The 22,355-nt window shown below is 48.9% G+C and overlaps 6 protein-coding genes across 6 annotated transcripts; 3 read left to right on the top strand and 3 right to left on the bottom strand.

Annotated features, from left to right (window-relative positions):
• The first annotated feature begins 26 nt into the window (after window positions 1–26).
• Window positions 27–2,142, top strand: EDB93DRAFT_1150463 (uncharacterized protein). Its single transcript, XM_041449676.1, has 6 exons — window positions 27–141; window positions 207–574; window positions 637–1,107; window positions 1,163–1,786; window positions 1,843–1,948; window positions 2,007–2,142. Exons 2-4 carry the CDS (start codon window positions 229–231, stop codon window positions 1,678–1,680), a joined length of 1,335 nt encoding a protein of 444 aa, XP_041306904.1. The 5' UTR covers window positions 27–141; window positions 207–228; the 3' UTR covers window positions 1,681–1,786; window positions 1,843–1,948; window positions 2,007–2,142.
• On the top strand, window positions 2,064–4,794 carry EDB93DRAFT_1150456 (major facilitator superfamily domain-containing protein). The gene is made up of 13 exons (XM_041449675.1): window positions 2,064–2,099; window positions 2,146–2,489; window positions 2,628–2,762; window positions 2,866–2,922; window positions 2,982–3,090; window positions 3,145–3,236; window positions 3,343–3,379; window positions 3,401–3,551; window positions 3,600–3,636; window positions 3,689–3,872; window positions 4,034–4,175; window positions 4,232–4,263; window positions 4,324–4,794. Exons 2-13 carry the CDS (start codon window positions 2,259–2,261, stop codon window positions 4,674–4,676), a joined length of 1,560 nt encoding a protein of 519 aa, XP_041306903.1. The 5' UTR covers window positions 2,064–2,099; window positions 2,146–2,258; the 3' UTR covers window positions 4,677–4,794.
• On the bottom strand, window positions 4,795–7,002 carry EDB93DRAFT_1150454 (tRNA guanosine-2'-O-methyltransferase). Its single transcript, XM_041449674.1, has 10 exons — window positions 6,721–7,002; window positions 6,425–6,669; window positions 6,293–6,366; window positions 6,121–6,237; window positions 6,016–6,072; window positions 5,902–5,968; window positions 5,713–5,850; window positions 5,580–5,658; window positions 5,304–5,526; window positions 4,795–5,240 (listed from the first exon to the last, which is right to left on the bottom strand). The coding sequence occupies exons 1-10, from the start codon at window positions 6,924–6,926 to the stop codon at window positions 5,076–5,078; spliced, it is 1,371 nt and encodes a 456-aa protein (XP_041306902.1). The 5' UTR covers window positions 6,927–7,002; the 3' UTR covers window positions 4,795–5,075.
• On the bottom strand, window positions 7,003–9,109 carry EDB93DRAFT_1328976 (uncharacterized protein). Its single transcript, XM_041455131.1, has 2 exons — window positions 8,798–9,109; window positions 7,003–8,744 (listed from the first exon to the last, which is right to left on the bottom strand). The coding sequence occupies exons 1-2, from the start codon at window positions 9,029–9,031 to the stop codon at window positions 7,146–7,148; spliced, it is 1,833 nt and encodes a 610-aa protein (XP_041306901.1). The 5' UTR covers window positions 9,032–9,109; the 3' UTR covers window positions 7,003–7,145.
• EDB93DRAFT_1150444 (uncharacterized protein) lies at window positions 9,110–10,226 on the top strand. The gene is made up of 6 exons (XM_041449673.1): window positions 9,110–9,309; window positions 9,360–9,443; window positions 9,498–9,664; window positions 9,713–9,841; window positions 9,894–9,976; window positions 10,039–10,226. The coding sequence occupies exons 1-4, from the start codon at window positions 9,219–9,221 to the stop codon at window positions 9,821–9,823; spliced, it is 453 nt and encodes a 150-aa protein (XP_041306900.1). The 5' UTR covers window positions 9,110–9,218; the 3' UTR covers window positions 9,824–9,841; window positions 9,894–9,976; window positions 10,039–10,226.
• Window positions 10,009–22,304, bottom strand: EDB93DRAFT_496231 (uncharacterized protein). The gene is made up of 23 exons (XM_041456560.1): window positions 22,191–22,304; window positions 21,828–22,124; window positions 20,660–21,763; window positions 20,535–20,601; window positions 20,303–20,482; window positions 20,127–20,248; window positions 19,608–20,078; window positions 19,259–19,550; window positions 18,729–19,205; window positions 18,552–18,671; window positions 18,432–18,500; window positions 15,737–18,383; window positions 15,513–15,686; window positions 15,443–15,452; window positions 15,095–15,394; window positions 14,951–15,044; window positions 14,842–14,905; window positions 14,660–14,793; window positions 12,476–14,611; window positions 11,051–12,426; window positions 10,820–11,002; window positions 10,474–10,771; window positions 10,009–10,420 (listed from the first exon to the last, which is right to left on the bottom strand). Exons 1-23 carry the CDS (start codon window positions 22,227–22,229, stop codon window positions 10,317–10,319), a joined length of 10,758 nt encoding a protein of 3,585 aa, XP_041306899.1. The 5' UTR covers window positions 22,230–22,304; the 3' UTR covers window positions 10,009–10,316.
• Window positions 22,305–22,355: the final 51 nt, after the last annotated feature.

Below are 22,355 nucleotides of genomic sequence, written 5' to 3'. Positions count from 1 at the left end.
CCGAGGGACATGATGCATGTGACCAGATTTATAAGCCGACGGAGGTCGCTTACCTTTTTCAGGCAACCGACTAGCTTCAATCTTATCGCTGAGTATGGTACGGTTGTAGTTGTCTAACCACCGTTTTCGAAGTTACAAATAGTGAGTCTCAAACGAATATTTATTTTCTACCGTATATATTCCGCAGGCTCAATTCTTAATCCGAGATAACAATCTAGTGCTGTCGATATGGCTGAAGCAAGCACTCCGGTACCATTCCCTATCGTAGATAACTCGGAACATGCAGCTGCAGAGATATCCCTTTCGTCAATGGCCGTACCACCACCTGCACTGCCAGGTGCAAAGCAAATAGGCGATGCCTCGTCTCAGAAACCTTCTGGGAAAATCGAGGCTCAGGCGCCAGATGACAGCCTCGTTCCGCTCTCGTTTCCTGCAATCTTGCGCAACCCAAAGCTTACGGAGCGATATGCCCACCTCCGCGAGCGCTCTGCCGCTGCACCCTCCAAGACCTCGATTTCTAAAGTCCGTCGGGACGAACATGAGGGGAAGCGCTGGATACGCAGGAGGGAAAATGGTGCGTAGTGCCGCTATTCACATGCAAGGCACACATTATCATTTTTCTCCTTCCGCTCACAGCTAAATTTACGGACAACCCTCATGTTGTGCCGCCCTTGCGTGGTGATCATGCGGTCCCGGTCCCCTCGAAGCTCTCCACCTTTCCCATACCGCTACCTCCGTATCTTCCTCGGTCAATTGTGCTACCCTCTACTGTTCCAGGTTCTCGAGACCCAACAACTGCCTCTGCTGGATTGTTTTCCCTCTCATTGAAGGGAGCCCGACGAGCATTGAGAGCCAGACCAGGCGTTCGGAATATAGTAAAGGCGATTGAGGGTCATTTGTGTGCCTGGCTTGTGGGAGGGACGTACTTGGGAGAGGATCAGGGTGTTGTTTTTCCGGGAGAGAAAGTTGGAGGGAGGGATGATGTACTAGAGGTAAGCAGACAGGCGCTCTGTCTTGTGTGGGTTGTTGGGAAGGATGGTGCGGATGGTGCATTTGAGAGGTATATAGTACATTGTCTGGCCCGGTGGTATGGGGTTGTGAGTTTCAGTGAGTGATCGACTGGGCTCCGAATATTTTGGTCAACTGAATCATTTTTACGTAGGTAAAGAGGTCGACGGCAAACGCCTGACATATCTACTGCGACCTCAAGTTACGCAAGTCATAGCCTCAACACTCGACACGCCCCCTGCGACAGACGTTTCCCAAGTTGATACCGAATCAGATTTCGTGTCTGACTTTGCATCCGACATAGAACATGAAGCACATGTTGGAGAGCTCTCGGCAATTTCGGAGGCACCTTCTTCCCCAGCGGCTTGGTCTGTAATCGGTGGATCAGACTTTGAATTGGACGAAGGGTTCGCAGCGTCTGTAGAGTCGCTCTCCCTAGACGCGGAAGCTAATGATTTGGAGAGGACCCCACGTGCAGCTAACGTACGAGACAGCGGCGGTATATACGTACGGAATGCGCGTACCCGATTTAGTGCGTGGAACGAGCATCCGAGAAGCGGGTCGTCGCCATCAAGGTCCCCTGCGAGGAGGCAACCGCTTATGCGAAGGGCGGGGAAGAGAACGGGGAAGAAAGCAGGGAAAGGAACGTTTTATGATTATTTATTTGCCTGACCTAGTAGGGATTGCTACCTGTTAACTGATGGTCTATATCGAGCTTGATTTCAGCTGGAGATCATCGGTACCGGCTGATTTTGATCTATGAGAAAAAAAGGACTGTGTAAGTATACGCATCGCGGTATGTTCACCACGCTGTGTTCTTATCATGGTCACAAGGTCACTTGGGCGCTGGTCGTTAGGCGTTGGGCACGGCATTCGACCTTGAGCTCCTCTATTGGATTTGTTGCACAGGCAGGAGCCTCCGCAGAACACGCAGAGAAAAGTAAGTTAACTTTGGTCCTTGAATTTGTTGTGCGCAGCTCATATGATACTCACACTAGAACCGTGGCCATTTTAATTTTGCGGGTCTATATCCCAGAACCAACGGAAGGATATTCCTGGTGTTTGTACCTATTTCAGGCACGACCAGACTAGTACGTACTAGTACCGTCATAGAATACAATTAAATAATAATTATAGTGCCCTTGGCAATGTGTTCGGGTCGACAATAGTACAGGTTTCAGGCTCTTTAATCCCATACTTATAGCAAGAGCAACTGGCCTCCTCCTTAAGATTTTACTACACGTGAAAATATGACCATAGAGGATATTTCCGCTCTCCAACCTGATCGCGCAATCTCCGTCTCGCCGAGCGTGCCACATCCTGAATCATACCCCGATCCCAAAATCACAGATACCAGACAATCAACTCGATCCAACAGCATCAGTCATGTCGAAGAGCCGAAGCAGGACGATGACCTCCCCGTTTACCGCCTCTACAGGCGTCGCTTTACTGGCCTCCTTGGTTTCGTGAGTTTAGATCTCGTGCTGTAACACCTTGTGATACTCATTTCGCCATATAGATTCTACTGGCCCTCGTGACAGGCATGCCCTGGGCATGGTTCGGGCCCATATCGACAGAAAGTGTGTACTCGTCTTCAGCATTCATACTTTACTTGATAGTCTCCTATAGCCGCTCAGGAATTTGACATCTCCATCAGCCAGGTGAACTGGCTGGGTAACATTATATCTTGTGTCTTCCTTCCCGTCTCCCTTCTCGTTCCCGTTTTTTGCACGCGCTTCGGTATTCGCCGCTGTGTGAGTCTTCTCCACTTATCGTACTTCAACTAATATAGATCTTTCCTGAAGGCGGAAGTCGGCGTGATAACCTTCCTCATATCAGGCTGGGTGCGCTATGCAGGTACCATCACGACCTTGTCCCCTGAGTAGTGCTTATGCGCTACTCATCCTCGGACAGGTGCGCACTCCTTTCTTATTCAATCCTATGCCACTCAATCGTTCCACCATCACATGCAGTTCTTCTCGGCAATATCCCAACCTATCTTCCAAGTTCTTGGTCCAAAGTATTCTGAGATGTGGTTTGACCTCAAAGGGCGAACGACTGCAACAATGGTGATCGCCATCGGTGAGCCTCCTTCATTGATCTTTGAAACTACGGTCTTCAACTGGGATCCGGCAGCCAACCCTGTAGGTGGCGCAATTGGTCAATTGCTTAGTCCTCTGGTCGGCACTGCAAGGCAATCTGTGGGTTCCCTGAAACTTTCTATTGTTGTGTGTCTGATAGTATTCTGGGACAGATACTGGTCCTAGCGATCGCATCTACCGTAGTAGTTCCAGCCCTTTTTCTCATCGAGAATGAACCACCAAGCCCACCTAGTACGTACTGCGTGTCGCACGTTGTTTCCTATGCACCCGTTACTGAATTTCCCGAACAGCATATGCAGGCTCTAAGGCCCCACAATCACTCAACTCCCTCCTACGTGCGATGATTGGGAAAGTTCGCACCGGCGACCCTGCTTACATGACTCCTCACGAACGGCTGGATTTCGTCATCAACACGTTACTTTTCGGTGTACTCGTTGGCGCGTGAGTGTTTTACCTCATTGTATGAACTCTCATACGAAACTTGCACAGGGCAAACGCACTCAGCATCCTCTCCGCGCAATATTTCGTAAGTCTTCCTTCTCAACATTAAACATCCTTACCAAACATGTCACCCACAGGAACCTGAGGGGTACAGCGATTCGATATCAGGCCTCCTTGGCGCAACCCTCCTACTCAGTGGAGTTTTCACTGGTATCGTCACTGCTCCTCTGTTCGACCGGGTTTTGACCCACCATCTGGGCATAACAATAAAAGTCCTTGTCCCTATTGCTGCAGGAGCGTGGTTGAGTTTGATCTGGGCTGGTGAGTGCAATTCTATTCACTTCGTAGACAATTTCCTGTGTTGTACATTGGTCCGTAGCGAACCGATGACGTGGCAGGTTATTGTGATTCGCTGCCGATCATCTTCTGACGATCGTGCCAATCACCTATACATCTTTTCACGTGAGCTGATCTTCTTCCAGTCAAACCGAATAACACCGGCGGGCTCTTCGCGATCATGGTCATTATCGGTATCTGCTCCCTAATCATGCTCCCAGTCGGCCTTGAGTTGGCAGTCGAAGTTACCCGAAATGCAGACGGCAGTGCCGCCATTTTGTGGTGCACGTAAGTCCCATTTCCTCATATATTGTCCCCTCTGCTCATACAGTGCCCTCCACAAGAGGCAATGCATTGGGCATCATATTCATACTCGGTATGTCTCACCCACCCTAATTCAGTAATGATTTGCATTCCTGACATTCTTTGTGTGTAGCGGAAGGCGCCCTCCGCGCATCAGCGACCGCATCCCCACCATATAATATGCACTCAGCGTTCGTGCTGCACGGCGTGTTAGTGGCGGTGGTGAGCGCAAACGTGGTGTTCGTACGCGCTAAGCAGGTGCGGCGGGAGATGGACGAACGCATGGCGCAGCACCTACATCCAAATCATTGTGTGGAGGCGTTGCCGATGGGTACGTTAGGCACGGCCTATTCAAATCAGTCCATCAAGTCGATAGAAAAGGAGAGCGGATGGATACAAGATAAAGATAAAGATAAAGATAACGCAATACCATCGCCTGAGGAAATAGAGGATACCAGGCTGGAGGTGATCGGGACTGTTGCATAACAAGATTCGACATTTGCTCCTCGGGTGTTTAACATTTCGACATGCTGTTCTGGGACTGAAGATGATTCATATGTATTTAATTGGCACAATTTAACTTATAACTGTTTGTTGGCAGAATCTGGACTTGTGAGCAACTTGTGATCATGAGAACTAAGATGTACGACAAGTGCATTTCTTCATTTATCTGACCGAGTAGTATCCCCAAATATTGTTGGTATCCCGCGAGACATGCAGCTCCAGAAGCTTCGATATGCGTTTCTTCAGGACTATTAGTCGCTCGGTTTTGCCAGATTCCTTGCATCAAAGTTGATTCAGTTGCGAGACAGAGCTTGGTATTGCCACTATCTTGCATTAATGGCAGTTGGTTTCAAAGGCTTGGCTTCAGTAAATGGAGATGTACTAGTGAAGCTCATCTCTCGTCGTCCCTCTGAAACCCTGGAAATACTTCTCTCTGAAATCTTTGTGCGCAGGAATGTGCGTGTCCCTGCTTTCCTCCACTTCCATCACGGAGTCAAAAGATGGAGGTAGGTACTCGGCATGCGTAGTTTTTTTTATCGTAATCAGCTATCCAAGCGCATCAATATCACAGGCATCCCAAATATAAATATAACGAGGCCCATGACTTACTCTCCGCCCCCAGCTTCCAAAATCCTGCAAACTATTCGCTACAAGTTCCATCCCCTCGCACAATACCGTATTGATATCGGGTGGGGCGTACTCGGCGCTTACCGTAGGCAGGAAGAACACGAGACGTCCGCCTGGACGGAGGAGATACCGCGCAAGGAGAACAAGATCTGTGACGAGTTGAGAAAGTTCGTAGGGCTTCGTTGGGGGTATATAAGGTTCATTTCTACATCAAAATATTCTAGTGAACCCAAGGGATATCGGAGGCCAAGAACTTACGGTCGTGGAATGGCAGGTTGGAGTCGATCTTCACGGATTTTTTTGCGACCGAGGCGTTTCGCTCCTGCACGAACACCATCTACAATACGCCCTTGTCAGAGGAACCAATATCGTCGATTGTAAAGGTGCATACACGGTGGATCGGTTATAATGGCGTCAAAGAGGCTGCCACAACGCCACGGGTGGTTTGTAACGTCAAACGTGCAAAGATCCATGATACGGGAGGCCACGCCATATTGCGAAGCAGCCCGAATGATGCCTGGAGTTTTATCTGTGGGACAGCGTTAGTACATAAAGATACTTGCAACGGTAAATTACATGCCCTTTCCGCGCATTTGTCTCCCGTCGATATCCGAACCGTAGACAAAAGCGCCGAAGTAGGCTGTAGTCTGATGAAATTGTCAGGGCTAAGCTGGGTGAAGTACAGTTGACCAACATATGCCATGCTTCCAGTGCCAATGAATGGGTCATAGACCAGTCTTCCAGGAGATGCCTAGCAGCCGTGTAAGCTCGACCACAAGCAGGCGCAGGACAAACACACTAGAGTCTGATTTGCCATCAACAGGGAAATCTCTGCCTCCATGCTAGTGTTTCCGAAGTACTGGCGTTTCTTAACGTCAAAGGTTCCCATCAGTGAGCGTGCAGTTCCATCTACGATCTAAAGATGAGTGACGATTCAGCTAATGAACAGGTAGAAGGTGTGCGAAACGCACCAACCTGCCGAAGTAAACTTGGGTGAATTCCCCATCCTTGTGCAGTCCACCATCAGGTGCTCGGCCACTCTCGTCTGGTAATTATGCACGAATTTGAGTTTAAATCGTGCTACATAGATATGGAGAACATACATTCCTCAAAAACTGTGAGAATAACTTCTGGATTCTTCATCTCAATCTTACCCAAGAAGTCCATGTATGCAAAGCTTTCGATGATCTGACGCTGGCGACGTTGGCTGACGGTGAAATTGTATCCTAAAACCGAAAATTTGAACGATGTGTCTGGGATGTATCGCTCCCATCGCGGGCGAGCTCGGCTGTTTTGTTCATGCAGCACCTCGTAAGATGCGCCCTCGGCGTAGAACTCATGAATCGACCTAATTAGACATTTTTTGAGCAGACAGTTTGTAAATATTGTAAATACACACTTTATCAGGATGCATCTCTGAGCCAAAATATGTGCATGCTCTTCCTTGTGTAGCATCAGGATCATGAATGGTTGTTTGATGGCCTTGTCGAGGGTATTGGCGTAGCGATCAAAGCCTATCGTAAAGCCATGAAGCTCAGATATCGAGAGGAGCTCTGGCACACGGAATTCTTCGTGTGATTGAGCGAAAACGAAGAGGTACTCCATTATTTGATGATCTGTCTGGAAGGTGTCATTTTCAAAACAGGTTCAAGTTTATCTTTGACTCATGTGTTGTTTGGCAAGAGCTTTCGATCCAAACAGAAAACATAACAAAACATAAGGCATGTACTACAGGCTGTATCAAGGTACAAAGGGTTCTGACGATGCTTCATATGCTGGGATGATTAGACCGCAATGCGCATCACATATGGTTCTATAACCAAGTTATATAAATCTCTGACGGGGATACATCGCAAAGAAAGTATCATTCACGAGTTTCCACTTTTGCGTCTCCCAACCACCCAGAGTGGAAAGTGCTCGTGCATAATCCCATCCAAATCCAGCAACATGAGGGAATCGGTTGTGGGCAAAACTGGACACGCGCCAACTTGCCGCGACTGAAACTAGGGACAATCCAACCCAGAGTTGACGAAGCGTACTAGATGACGGTCCTTCGTTCGAGTGATCCAAATGTCTGCTGGTGGCAGCAGCGCGAGACGATACCTGGGTGTTGACGCGTCTTTCTTGATTTTCGTACGACGTTATCAGATCTTCTGCCTCTACTACTTCTCCATTGGAATCCATTTTCGGGTCATCATCAAACCAGTCCTGGGCGTTAAACCATATTCCTAGTGAAGAAAGCTTCTCACACCGGCTGGCCAGAAGCGCGACTTCGGCCAGAGTAGGTCCTTCTGATTCCCATGTTTCGCCATCGTCGTCAATACGCGTGTCTGTCTCTGTGCCACTTCTTAGCCAATGCAACTCTAGTTCCTCGATATCCTTCCATGCTTGAGGAATAGTCTCCAGGTCATCTCTGCAAAGCGCCGGCATCAGTCCGCCAATGGCATGACCTGCAGCAACCGTATCCATGACATCGATCTTGAAGTTATGCAAAGCATGGAGTGTGAATAAGGGAGATATCATAGAAGCTGGAGCCCCATGGCTGAGTGGTACGGGCTTGAATGGATCTGAAAAAAATCTCTCTGCTATGAACTTGAAGTTTTTGATATTGATGAACTTCAGCCGATCTTCGTCGGTCCGGTTGGAAGACAATAACTCCGCGATCGAGTAGAAGGCAGGTACTGACACGGGTCCATCCACCCACAGCATAAGGTCCTCCATCAAATGGGAGCCAATAATTTTCAATATCGCTGTGGTATGTTTCACAGTTGCCGTACGCAGCCTGAGTTTCTTGAGGGTGCCGAATCTCCTAGCATACGGGTTATCCGAAACAAAACCCCGCGAAATTATCTCGAATGGCTCGTCAGGACCCAAAACCAAACTAAAACCTGCCTCTTCAAGGCAAGGCATCCTCCCAAGCTCTCTGACAATTTCTGCAGATACCGTCAACCTTGGATGCTGAGTAATCCAAGGTTTATGTTCCGACAGCATATCCACAGCCTTGAGGAATGTATAGTTCTGCCCATTAGAGAATACAGGCGCGTACAGTCCACTGGTAAAATGGCAACAGAGCACGAACGAGATGTGAACTTGCTCCAGCATAGAGCACTTTGCCGTGAGACAAGCTAGTGCAACATTCAAAACTGATGCCGGAATTCCCCTGGGACAATATTTTACTGTCAAGGATTGCAGGCCTTGAGACCCTTCGACTAGCAGTTGAAGGCACGATAGTAGATCCGATTTAATTTCATGGTATGCATGAAATTCAAGGTGAGCGAGATTTGGAAGAAGAGGCGAGGGACACTCTGCCAGCAGCTTATAGTATGTCATGCGAAAGAACACGCTGAAGCAGACCCGCCGGATGCGAGAGCCGTAATAAAGCACCCTATCCCACGTCGGGCAACGTGGAGCGCGAGCAAGAAACTAATATCATATCTAATCAACCTTTCAGGACACGGACATGATGATATACTTACTGTGACCCATGACGAAAGCCGTTGATTGCCAAGTGAAGCTCTTTCGATCACAGACGACGGCAACAGAAGAACAAGTGGCCAGAGCGTTTGTTGATTTTCCCAAAGAAGGTCAACAGCAGGTTCGTGGATTGAGTGACTAGTACGTGCAAGAGCCGATAAAGTGTCCAAGTGGCACTGCTGTAGAAAAGAGAAAATGTGACGAAGGACGTCGTAGGGAAAGCGTTCGAGCACCATTTTTAATACGAGAACTTGGACGAGTGGTCTACAACAAATTAAAGCGATAGGACCTGGTAAAGGGCCGTCGGTATTACTTTATACTTGTCAGAACTCAAACAACCACGGCATTTACATAAATTCATACTAAGTAATCCGAGTCACTGCCACTGGTGACTGCCAGTGCATATATGGATTACTCCAGTCAATGATGCCCGTTGAATCACTTCAAGGTTCACTACACCTTAGGCATGTCCTACAAGCAAGCATTCAGGCGTTCGACTCGGACGAAGAGAGCTGTATGTCCTATTAGATCTCACAACAGGACGCTCACAAACCCCGCATGTAGTCGAAGAAGGCATTGAAATGCTTCGCGCTCTTCTCCCAGACACAATGATCGTAGCTGCTTTGGACATTATTGATCGCGAAGGTGGTGAGTAATACCTCCATATGCTACAAATTTTGCAGCTGAATGATGGGCATTCAGTCATAAAGTACAAGACCTCTTGGGGCCGGTACCACTACGAAGTTCTGGGCACCACTTCAACATACACCGTCTTTCCGCACCTCGATGTTGTATCTACTGCTGTGTCCAGTTATTGCACCTGCCCATCATTCGCATACGCAGTGTTAATATCCGAGAACCATCTTATGGTACGAATTTACATCTCAACGGTGATAGGTAAATGACGCCGCTGGTAGTGCAAACATGTCTTGGCGGTATGCCTTGCAGATAGGTGGTCTCGTTGTGTCATGCGTCCGATCGAAGATGACGACTTACTGTTGAAATTTGCGGGACACGTCTCTCCATAGACATTCGCCCGATCATAGGCATATCTTCATTTATATCAGAGCCCAAGCACCTGATTGAACAACGTGTCAGATTTCCCTAGTATAATCGCACGATTATCACCGTGAAGACCATGAATCGGCTTCCGGACAACCTGTTTTTCGATCAGGGTGCAGGTGTGTGTTGAACGTTGAGCCACGAACTACCGTCACTCACACGAACTTCCGCGTGTGCTAAGACTATGGCCGAACAATATATTACATGATAGTCCAAGATTAGAGTTTTACAAGTACATCCTGGCCCGCAGAGCGAACCCCAGTGCTGCCCCACAGCAATTTAGGTCGATGATAGTCCGGAACGGAATTAGACCTACAACGATGATGATGATAATGTTTGGGTAAAGAGCCAACAGAACAAAAGTGTTGAGGGATATGCGATTGCTTATATATACAATGCGTGTTTCTACATGTCGGTGATCAATATCAAATAGTCTATTTTCCATCGAGATACTCTGCATCATGCAAATCCGAATCCTTCCCCGCCCTCGTTGATGGCGAGAAGTAATTGTTGTCGCAACATCTCGTACGATGAATATTGTGGCAAGTCGATCTGATTGAAGCCTGGAAGAACAAAGTTAGAAAATGGAATATAATCGTGTACGGGGTCCAATTACAAGTGTGGGCCTGTGGCAACCGATCTGGGTCTCCATATGCGCGATGAATGGAGAATCTCTGAACGCCCTGAACACCTTGCAGATCCACGAATCCACCAAGCGGTACCCGCGAAGTACCAGTAGCGAAACTGAGAACTTTGGCTCGCTCCTCTCGATTGAAGGATTTCAGAGCTCTCCACCACCAAACTATCACAGGATCAGAGCTTGTGTAGCCACTGTACTCAGTAGCTGCACGCCATTCGTCCACATCAATATCAGGAGTGCCGGAGATGAGTAGCTCAAGCTCTTGCTCATTGAACTGAGAGGATGCGTAAGGATGTATGTTGCAGTCATGAAACACACTTACGATTGTGATAAGTTCATTTGGAATGATCTCCTGGAAGCCCGCCACAAGATTCTCAATTTGTTTGCTGATTGACGAATATAGCCGGAAATTTGCGGAGAGCTGCACAAACTCTCGCTTGTTCTCTTGCGTTACGGGTATCGACTCGCCGCCCTCCTTTAAAGCAAAGATACGATTCACACCAAACTGTCGGGAGATTTAGCCACGAGTAGAATGCAATAAAATTTGTCAAACCTCATCCGCTTCTACACTGAATGTCAGGTCCAGGGGCGTTGGATCATTATCCAAAATCCAGCACAACGAGTTATAGTACGCGGGATCAACCCACTCGACATCCCGGTAGTCCACAGGTTTTCCTAAGAGCTGTCTGTATATGCTCTTCGCAAAGTAGGCGTCTAGGAGACGGCCATCATAAATCGCCTTCCCAATGATGCGTCCTACAAATTTGAAGAAAGACAAATGCTCGGGATTGACCCATGAGTTCTTGTTTGGTTGGTAAGTAAGACGGTCGGCCGCGCAAGGTTGAAAGAGAGCGTTATTTGGATCGAACATCTGACGTGCCAGGATCTGAAACCATTCTCGAGTGACGCCGCCAGCATCCACGCCCTCCTCGTCGTAGAAGCGCACACTAAGTTTACCATGTTTAATCTGTTCTCCTGTCTTGCGCTGAAGGTACTGGAAACTATCCTCGAACACTCTAGCTCGGCGTACGTTTAGCTGGAGTGTGCCCTGGTGTTCACGTGGGTGCGGGCGACGGTGGAGTTGTTGAGTGAAGTAATTGCGTTTGTTGTCGAAGTCAAGGACGCGGGGGTTATGTACGAGCAAGGAGAATGAGCCGCTCATCAAAGACGGATTGTTGCGGACCATGAGATTCAGCACCTTGCGATGCGCATCCGTGAAGGAGACGAAGAGGTCTTCCATACTCTCACGAGAAGTCGTTGGAGAGCGAGGGGATGCTGCTACTCGAAGGGCACGAGTCGCGGCCGACTTTGATCCGACGTATTTGCACACTACCATCAATGCCTCGATGAGAGGGAGCAGTACAATCGCCATGTGCTCCAGCTCTGGCTTCTCTTCAATCGTAGACAGACAATCCCCCAGTCGTCTCCAAAGAGGTGCGAAATGGAAGGATTCGTAGATAGTCTGCACCTTCTCAGCATCTTCACTTTTCCGAGTCTCGTCTGTCACGGGACCAATCATGCGAGGCGTATACATATAGTCGATGGTTTTGAGAACTCGTAGAAGCTTCGTCTGGTCTGATGATGGTGAGGAGAATTTCGGTGCAACGGAGGATGCCAAGACATCATCGCGTGAACTCGTCAAGGCATTGACAAGATCGCCCAGGTCAGCAAGGATGGCATGTCCACAATCCTGCGCCTTTGTTTTAAGCTCCTGCGCGATGATATCGCGCGCGTCAGGAATGTGTGAGAGATTTTGTATCAAGGCAAGAGACTGCTGGAAGGTGCGCGACGAACATTCTCCGACCGCAAGAATGTTCACGATCAAACGTAACACCGAATGGGGGATTTGTGGGGGGACAGCAAGCGAGGGTTTTGCATCTGTCTGAACTTCTGCTGGGACATCAGGCTTAAGAGGTTCAGATGACACTGCTGTCAATGGAAATCAGACTTTGATGTGGAGTCATAATTGAAAACTCGCCAGTTGATTCGTGGGCCCCAGTATCCTCGAGGGTAGTTGGTGCAGGTTCACCAGCAGGTGCCACAGAAGTGGAAGTCTCTGGTGCAACGTCATCTGACTGCACTTTCTTATCGGATTTAAGACTTGTCAGAGGTTTGGTGACCGTCGACAAGAGCGTCACAACGGAATCCATTGTCGAGGGTGTTTTGAGGAGTGATTGTCGATCAAGAAGGCCAAGGAGTAGCACAATTGGGAAATGTGTCTGGGGCACTGGTTTCTCCTTGCCTTTACCTTTCCTAGAGGACATCTTCCTCAAACCAGCCGGGAGTTCATGTTCGGTCAAGAAGAATAGCGACGACTGTTCATTTGAACTGACAATGTAGGTCATGGCCTCTAGGCAACGCTGTACGACGAGGTCGGGGACTGTTTCGATCTGAAAGCCGCCAATCGCCACCGGTGTGCTGAGGTCCGCAGCTGTTTTCACCTTGGCAGCAGCCTTAGGTGTTTGAAGCACCGCAGATTTTGGAGTACGAGTTGTCATTTGCGCGAAGCTCTTGTCCACAGCAGCTAGGTCCCCTGGGCCACTTTGAAGAATACTGAGAAGAAGATTGAATAGTTCCGAACGGGTCTTGCTATTTTCGCAGATATTGACCAAGATCTTGAAAAGTAGATTCTTCTTTAGAACGTGAGGGAAGAAAAGTAGGCGAACGAGCGTCGCTACCCCAGCTTTATCGAGGAGCTGAATAGCATCGCGCGGAGGAGGGACTTTGCGAGGCGGGAGAGGACGTTGAGCAGCAGCAGTAGTTCTGAGAGCCCGAGCAGCAATACCGCCTCGAGATCCATTTGCCTCATCGCGGTAAACACCAGCCTCTGCGATCATGTAAGACGGTAGAGTTTGCAACAAACCATCGTCAGAATCCATCAGAACGACTTGTCGGAGCTGTGGATCTAAACTAGCAATGAAGCTTGCCGGATCAATATCTGCTGCAACTCCCGGAGGGCCTTGTACTGGTGCAGGCACCGGAGCATGTCTGGACTGCTCCATCCTTTCTTGTTGTATGAGTTCGGCTCTAATTTCCGGTGGCAAAGCATCAAGAAACTCTGGACTGATCTGAGAGTCGGCAGGGCGCTCGACCCTTGCTGCGCGTTGATCCCGTACATGCTGGTTAATGACCTCTTCTCGGATATCGTCAGGCAAGGCTTCAAGGAAAGTCGGATCAATGCCCATATCGGTGATATCCACCTCGCTACCATGGATCATCACAATAACACGTTCAGAGGGAGGCTGAGAAGGTCCTGGCACTTCTCCAATAGCGGAGCCTTCTTCCAGGGAAGAAGCTGAAGCTCGAGCTGGGACATGCTCGTCAGAATGCGGAGCAGGCGAGTGTATATCACCCATCTCTACATCAGAATTCGATGCAATGGTAGTGAGAGGTGGTGGATCAGATGGGAGAGGCTCGGACTGTGCATTGGCAACATTTTCCGGACTTGCATTAGAGGCCATCACGCCAGAGGCTGCAGCTTCCTCAGACCCAGTGCGATCAGCTTCCAATTGGTGCGCTTCCGCTTCTTCTACTTTGATCTGAGCTTGACGCTTCTGCTGCTCCCTCTGTTGTGAGGCCTCGATGGCGGCTGGTAACAACGCTATAACGACATGGTTGCCCAACCTATTTGCTCTTTCAGAAACGTGCTTGCCATTCAACGTCTTGGCTTCTTCGGTCCACCTTTGTATAGTCAACAAGGGATCAAACGGGCGGGAATCGCCACGGGAATCGCTTGGTCGAGATACACGATCCACCCGCACACCGTCGACTCTGACACCAGTGAATAGAGTAGCACCCCTTCGGCCAAGGAATCCTCGGCCATCCACCATGGCACCAGGAGTGAGATCCACTCTTATGGCTTCCGGACCATGACGATCTATGATGGTCTGAAACATATGGCCAGTATCGCCCCCGATAATATCTTCAATGGAATGTATGAGGTCATGTTGAACACCCCCAGCTGCGCTCCTGTGGGAGCGGCGAGCCACGCGAGTTAAGCCAACAGGACGGTTCGTCATTGCAGAGGCATCCAGAAGAAGGGGGTGAACAGTAGCTTCTGGTGGCGCAGCTGGCACATGCCGAGGGCGACCGAAGACTTGGACATCCTCGCCCGCTTTAAGCACGACTTAGCTTGCGTATGAAAAAAAGTTCCTCGACTTACTGTTACGGCGCCTGCGAATGAAGGGATCCCGGTCATCAAGTTCTTCCCCCTCGAGGTCAACAGCACCGGTGAATCTGAATCCCCCGTCTTGGATGATGCCTTGGACATCAATGACACCCATTTCATCGTGGAAACTAAACGACAGGTGAGTAATAACATCATAGCGATGTGACATTACTTGCTCTTCGTCATCTGATAATATATCAGCCTCCTCCCCTTGATCTGCATGAATGACAGCGACTGGTTCTAGCAATGATCAGCAAGAGGTTTGTAGAAGTAAAGATGAATTACCTCCGTGTTCGTCCTCCTCCTCCTCCTCTTCCTCCTCCTCCTCCTCCTCTTCATCAGCAGCTTCGTCATCGTCGTCATCTCCTCCCCGGATATCCTATGAAATCTGTAAGAGAAGCAAAAACGTTTCAACTATTGTAGACATACCTGCCACATGATCTCTTCCTCATCTACCTCTTCACCAGCCACAGGCTCATCGTCATCCTCGCCATCCTCATTCTCGATCAAGTCTTCCTCGTACTCTTCGTCTTCATCATGCCATTCATCTCCGTTGCTGTCTTCGTCGTCGTCGTCGTCGTCATCCCCACCATTTTCCAATTCATTCTCAGAATCCGACGTCGCTGCACTGTCAGTCTCATCGCCATACTCCATCTCAACGTCTTCGTCTTCGTCCTCGTCTCCTTCGGCCATTTCATCCTCTTGTGCATAATTGATATCTTCCATCTCCTGTAATTACCGTTATTAGATATCAAGAATGGATTAGAACTCACTCACGCCTCCAAACCTACAGACGGTATAACCTAAGTGAGTGGGGGTTGGGCGGTGAATAAGAGTTAGGACTTACATGCCTAGAGCAGAAGTTCTATACAGATCGGGAGTCTCCTCTCGATCTTCGTCATCCACGTTAATGTTCTCATCTTCATCATCGTCCTCAGAGACTACGCTTTGGGAAGCTTTTCCATCGCCACCGTCTTTGGCCTTTTCGGATGCGCGACTCATCTTGATGGCAATCCGTGTGCTTTATTTAAACGATAAGCGCCTGATCGTAACGCGTACGGTTACACTCACAGATTTTCCATTGGTCTAAGGATCGATGCCACAAGACCACGGACATTGGGGTAGTTCAAGTCAACTTCAGCTAGTGCGCTGGTCAAGATTGAGACATAATTTTTTTCCAACATGATCTTCGCAATGTGCGTTGTACTCTCGTCTTGCGATTTGCGACTGCCGTTGTTGAAGCGTACAGTAAGAAGTCGGTTGCATAAATCTGCCAAAGCGAGCAGGTGCCCGTATCTTGCATCTACAGTGTCTTGCAACGTGAATTCCTTGATGGCGCGACTAATGGCCTCTAGGGTGAATTTGCGGACTGAGATCAAGTCCGCGGAAACATCCTTGGATTCTACCCCTGCAGAGCTGTCGACGCAGAGAGCCACAAGTACGGACATTGCACAAGTACACAGAGAGAACGCTTGGTTCGCCTTCGAATATGGCTGGGAAGCAATGGTTTTAAATGTTACGAGGTCAGAAAGGAAGAACTGGAGGACAGCTGCGCGATGTTTGGCAGTGGGATCTTTGGCAGGAGTTGTCATTTTCTTTTTTGGAGAGTAGGACAAGAACGCGAGTTTGCAGGCATCGTAGGAAAAAAGCAATTCTGTGAGGCATTGCATAATGAAGCAGCAGTACGAATGGCGGTCTTGATCGTTTAGATTACACATGCTCTCGGAGGTGCTCTGTGTTGCATCTTCGCGCTTCGTTGTGACATCATTGTCAGAAGAATAGCGCACGTTCTTCATCAACTCGCTTATGAGAAAATGTACCATTGTCTCCAAAGCCTCTGTGTCAGGTCCATGAACATCTGGTGGTGCTGGTTGGTCAATCTGCATGTCATTACGCTCTGCGGTTTCAGTGTTGACGCTCGGCTGCGGAGTTCCAGGCTTGAGAGTAACATGATGGACAGCGGAGAATGGTTGCTGAAGCTGGCAGAGGTCCTGAGTTACCTGGATGAATGCAGACGGATCTCTGAGAGCCATTGAACTGCAATTGCGCATGTATCCTGAGATGTCAATTATCCTTGTACGTGGCTGAGAGAATAGCCGCTTGATTTCTTGCTTCATGATGTGTTGAAGCACAGATAACCCCTCAGCGATGTGGCGAAGTATGATCACCGCATAAGATTGGCCACCAGGAACAGCCGATCCTTTGAGATGTGAAAAGATATGAAGAAGTCCATCACGCTTGATGAGTTCAGATGCTGTGTGGTGGTCCCTTGTGAGAAAGACCAGGAGACGCAGCGTGGACAATAGTTCATCCCTAGGGAGGTCGGGATCAGCTAGTAACCGGAGGCAGAGATCGAATATAATGGGTCGGGCATCAGCATATGTTGGGCCAGCAGAAATGTTAGGAGTGGTCACGGATTCATTCTCTTTCGGCACATCAGCAGTAACGGGCTGCTCGCCTATGGTGAACAAAGCCTCCGTCACAAGGAGGTGGGAAGCCAGCCACTTTGGATGAGATGAAACTTCGCGAGCAGAATTTGACAGGAGCAGAGCTAAAAGGGTGTCCATCAAGCTTTGTGCAAGGACAGGCGGGAGCCTGGGAGATTCCGAAAGTACTACTGCAAGCAACCGATATCTAGCAGCCAGTGGTTGTTCATGAACGTCATAAGCCGTAGGTGAAAATGATTGTATGTCGTCAATCAACGCGCGAATCGACTGCTCCTGGAGCTCATCAGTTGGGTGCACGAATGCCCGATGAACTTCGAAGATCAACGAAGGGTGTTCATCAACCAGTTGCAAGGCCTTTCGAGGTAGCTCTTTCTTCAAATTCTCCCTTGCCTCATCAAGATCTTTCCGTAATTCGTCGAGACCCTTCCCTTGCTCTTCGCTAGTCGATTGGGGAGGCGGGGTAGACTCAGCTGGAGGAGCTGGAGGCGCAGCGTCCTCAACATCCATCTCCTCATCAGAGGGATCCTCGTCACCTCCATCCGCAAGGGCATCACCTGTCTCGTCTTGCTCCGCGGCAGATCCGTTGGGTTGCGGGTCAGGGGGAAATGGGTACGGCTGGCTCAGGAGTAGCTCGGTCGCGGCATTGACATTATTATGAGTGCGGGCAAGAGCACGTTCGGCGGCAGAGCGAGGAAATCCCATATCAACGAGTTGACGGATACGATTTTCATCTGGCCCAGCGGCTCTAATATGAAAGCCGCTGCCAGAAGGAGGGCCAGTTCCGCTATTGAGACCTTCCTGGGAAGGATCCCCCTTGAGCTCTTCATTCTCACCTGCCGTTACCTCGAGCATGATCTGAACGACCGATCTGACCAATGTCAAAGGGGATGAACGAAGCCAACAAGCTTCCCAGATACTACGCAGCAGGGGTATGCTCTCGAGGCGAAGCCCGACAAGGAAGTGATGAGGCTCGAAGTAACCGAATTCCGTATCTTTTTTTTCCCGAGTTGTGACCAGTGATGTTTGGCCGGACTCAATGAGCGGCTTTGAAGAGAGTAATGGATGCAATAGATTCAATGCAACCTTTAGCCCTCCCTGCGCATGAGCAAGTTCCTGCTGCATAGTCTCCGTTCGATCTTCAGGTCTCACTGCCGTTACGCCATCGACCAAGTCAGCAAAGCATCTGCAGATTCTGAAGATGGCTTCCAAGCCTTTTGCACGCTGAAAAGCAAGGAGCAACACGGTATGGAGAGTAGTATTCATCGTCCGCTCTGTAGTACATCAGTTCGAGTACAGGAAGAGAAGTAAGGAGCACATACCATCCACAACTAAGATCGTCACAAGTCCCATCATGACGCTGTGATAGTCTAGACAACAGACTCGATCGCCTACGAAGGTTACAGTGAGCAGACAATCGATTTTTGAGGGCGCATTAATACCTTCGACCTCGTACATTAGATGCTCAACCATGATCTCTGCAATAGTGGCTGAAGCAGATAGAATCTGCTTTTTCTGAGTTGCATCAGGATTTCGCCTCGCATAGAACAACTTTACGATGGCTAAGGGAATATATCCAGTTATTTGCCTTGAAATTTAGGTAGCACCGTAAAACGAACCTTGGAAAAAGGGGGCCAAAGCACTTGGAAGGCCATGCGTTAGATGCTTGAGAGCCTTGGCATTCTTCTCTCGCGGCGTGTCTATCTTCGATGATGCAGGTGACAATGACTGCGCGGGTAACACCGATCCCGGCTGAACACCATTGGCAATGACGCCAATATTGGGCTCAGGGAGAGGTATCGAACCATGGCTAGGCGATCTCCCCAGGGGAGATCCCTGACTGCTCGGACCCACTTCCATCCCCTTGGCCACCATGTCTGCCTTGAACACGATGTTTTCCCACACCGATGCACGGTGGAGAGCACCTAGTTCTTTGACAACTTTCGGCGGATCGCTCATGAGAATCTGAAGAAGTCCTATTGCAGACCTTCCGTGCGCATAACCAGCAGTGGAGAAAACGTCAGCCAAGACAGTAATGCGGATGTGAAGGGTCACCAGGCTTCGGAATTGTTGATTTGCTGCACCTTCTTGTTCCTCTTTAAAACATGTTTGAGCAAGCCTCGCTGTCACATCATGGGGGGAAGATTACCTGAAAGATCGACGAAAGGCGCCAACTTGGAGTGGATCTGAGGAGTCGCCCAGAAACTTTGGGAGTCGGAGAGGGAATTCTCCACAAGTTTTGAAAGATGACGAAGTGACTCATTGGGCTCTACATCCGCCATCGTCCGAATAACCTGTACTAGAGAGTCTGAAACAACACTATTCGCATAATCATATGGAAGGCATGGCAAGGCAGTGAGCCTGCCAATACGCTCGAGGCCCTCAACATTCTTGATGAAATCTCTGCAATGCTGCGTATGTTGGAACAGACCCTCAAGAAACTGCCGAGCACAAAGTACGGTGAATGCTAGTTTCGAAAAGAAGTTTGTACAACTCACTCGACATAAGACATCAATATAAAGAACTACGTTGTTGTCATGACTCCTCAGTAAGTCGTCATCAGACGTGTCTCCTTGAGCGTCAGAACGAATGTCACTTTCTACAACATCCATCAGGATGATATCGCTCTTTTCGACCTTGTTCGTGGTTTGCGAAGCAAGCATGAGACCATACCACTCTTTCTTATCCTCAGGAATCACAAAAGTATTCCCAAGATCCTCGATTTTACTCAGAGCAGACTTGACAGCATCAAAAATAGGAGTTTTGAGCGCTGGATGGTGGCGGATCAACTCGTCAATGGCGGTGCCCATGAGTACGGCGTTTTCCTTTTCACGTAGGACCTTGATATGGCTCTCGGAAGTGAAGATCGATATAATGCCAGGTATGACACTTGGGCGAGTTGTAAGCTGATCCTGACCGACCTGATTGAGGCAGAGCGCCCCAATTGCATTGGGAATGGCTTGAATGAGCTGAAGGAAGGCGTAAGTTAGTGTAAATGGTAGAAAAATAGTACGTACTTCAATGACAGGTTCCAAACCTGCTTCGATCACCTTATAGAACACCTGAGGCAAGCCTGCTTCTTGAATCGTCGCAAGCGACGTCGGCTCATTATGAATAAATGTTGCCATTATGTTCATGGCTTTCATCGCCATAAATCAATCAAACAAATCTACATGATATACAAGGTACTCACCAAGAGGCAGAAGATTGGGACCAAACAAGCCACGATACTCCATGATCTTCTTGATCGATTGTGGCAGAGTGGAATCAATGAGGCCGCGTAGCCCTTCAGATGTACCGGTCGACTGCATCATCCGATGTATGGAGCGCAAAGTGTGTTTGAGCACGGCAGCCCTTGGAACCGGAAGTTGTCCTGCGGCTATCATCGCACTTTGGTCTACTCTTGACTTACAACAGTTACTCACCGTACGAACCAAATAAGTCCCTGGAGCGCTCGTCGCCATACATCGTGATATCAAAGTCGACCTCGTGCTGGTCAGATTTTGATGAGTGAAAAGATTAGTTGAAGGGTGATCCATCCTATACTTACTTGGATCCTGGCTACCAAGACTTCGACCCCGCGGGAGTTTGAAAACACTTGGAACGCATTTGAGAAAGCGTAGAGGATGTTATCCACCAATTGCATAGCCTTCGAGACCATCTGAAGTCTCTGAGCCAACCTATTCTCCATGATCTGAACCAGCAAGGGAACTAGGCCTGCACTAACAAGCATATTTCCCCCGTTGACATGCTGCGCAAGGTACGTCACAAATGAAAGAAGAGACTCGACGAAGATAGCTGGAATTCTGCTCTCCGGACTGCTAACCTCCAAGATAGTCTTTCGCAGAAGCGTCATGATAATTCCATGGTTGACAGCAGCATTGACAGCGCCCAACACCTCGGTCATTCTTCCTCGGTACCTAGCGATCGAGTCCAGTGCTGAGATAGCCGCTGTCTGTACAGGTACCGAAACCCCACGATCCAACTGGAGCAGTTCAGCGATATGAGTAGTAAGATCCGGCTCATATAGGAAAAGCGTTGATGATGCTTGAGTCTCGTTGTGCGTATGGCCATAGATGGCGATACAAATTAATCGTATGACGACAAGCTCCTCCCTCATGATTTCGTTGCCGCTGACAAGTGCCTTGGCAGATCGAACGCGACAAAGGAGTTCAAACTTGTCGTCGTTATTCAGCGGATGCGTCTCCAATACATCCGCCATGATCTCCATGACTGCCTTGTTCTTCAGGGTCTCTTCGTCAATATGAATAGTAGACGCGTATGAGTGCGAAGTCGATGGTGGAACAGAGAGTTTGCGAGGGCTGGATGATATGAATTCACTATGATCGGTTTCCTTCCCATGTCCCTTCTCCTTCTGGTCAGTTCGGTAACAAACGAAACTCACTTCACGAGCTTCGGCAGGTAGTACATCGACCTGCGATAGACCGTTTGCACTGACAAGATCCAGCAAGCTTATGCCATGTTCATGGATATGAGGCCACCGCTTGGAAAGGGAGAGCAAACGGGGTGTGGAGATGCTAAGGGCTGTTGATACCGCGGGCTGAGCGGAGTATTGTTGTGCGGGGCGAAGGAGAAGGCTTAGTGCTAGCGTCAGCACGTCGAGATCTGATGTTAACAGTAGGGAATTGAGCCTCTGAAATCGAGTGCATTACAACAATGATTAGACAGAGGTCGATGATTGAACGAAAAGGACGTACATCATAGGAGTTGAAGGTTTTGCGATTGGTGGAGTTCTCTAACAGAAGCCTCTCAAACCTAAGAATATGGCTAATGGTTTTCTTCGTCGCTGGAGTGAACACGTTTATCTGCAACTCATCCACATCGTAATCCCGGATGGCTTCCTCTAGGATGACATCAAACTTATCGAGGACCTTAGTCCAAGCGTTGAGATCAGATCGCGGCCACTTCCAGGAGTCAATATCAGCCAAAACGTCTGCTAGATCATCGTTTGGGGTGTTGACGAGCTTTGTGACGAGCTCTGCTACTTGAGGGTGCTGAAAACGCCATGACCTAGTCAGATGCCAATTGTTTCGCATGAGAATAAGATCAAGACTACTAACCGGAGAGACCGCTCTCTTTGATTTCTGAAATATCTTCATTGATCCGCAGCGAATGCGGGAAGATAAAATTGAGGTTTCAGTTCTGAATTAAAAGGCTCGACTGTAGAAGGTAGGAAACTAAATGGAGGGGAGTTGACGATGCTAACATGTCCAGCAATATACCAG

The sequence above is a fragment of the Suillus bovinus genome, assembly GCF_016758785.1.
Source record: "Suillus bovinus strain UH-Sbo-P2 chromosome Unknown EDB93scaffold_34, whole genome shotgun sequence".
Taxonomy (NCBI): Eukaryota; Fungi; Basidiomycota; class Agaricomycetes; order Boletales; family Suillaceae; genus Suillus; species Suillus bovinus.
The sequence above is the reverse complement of the archived record's forward strand: the minus strand, read 5'-3'. Positions and strand labels throughout refer to the sequence as shown.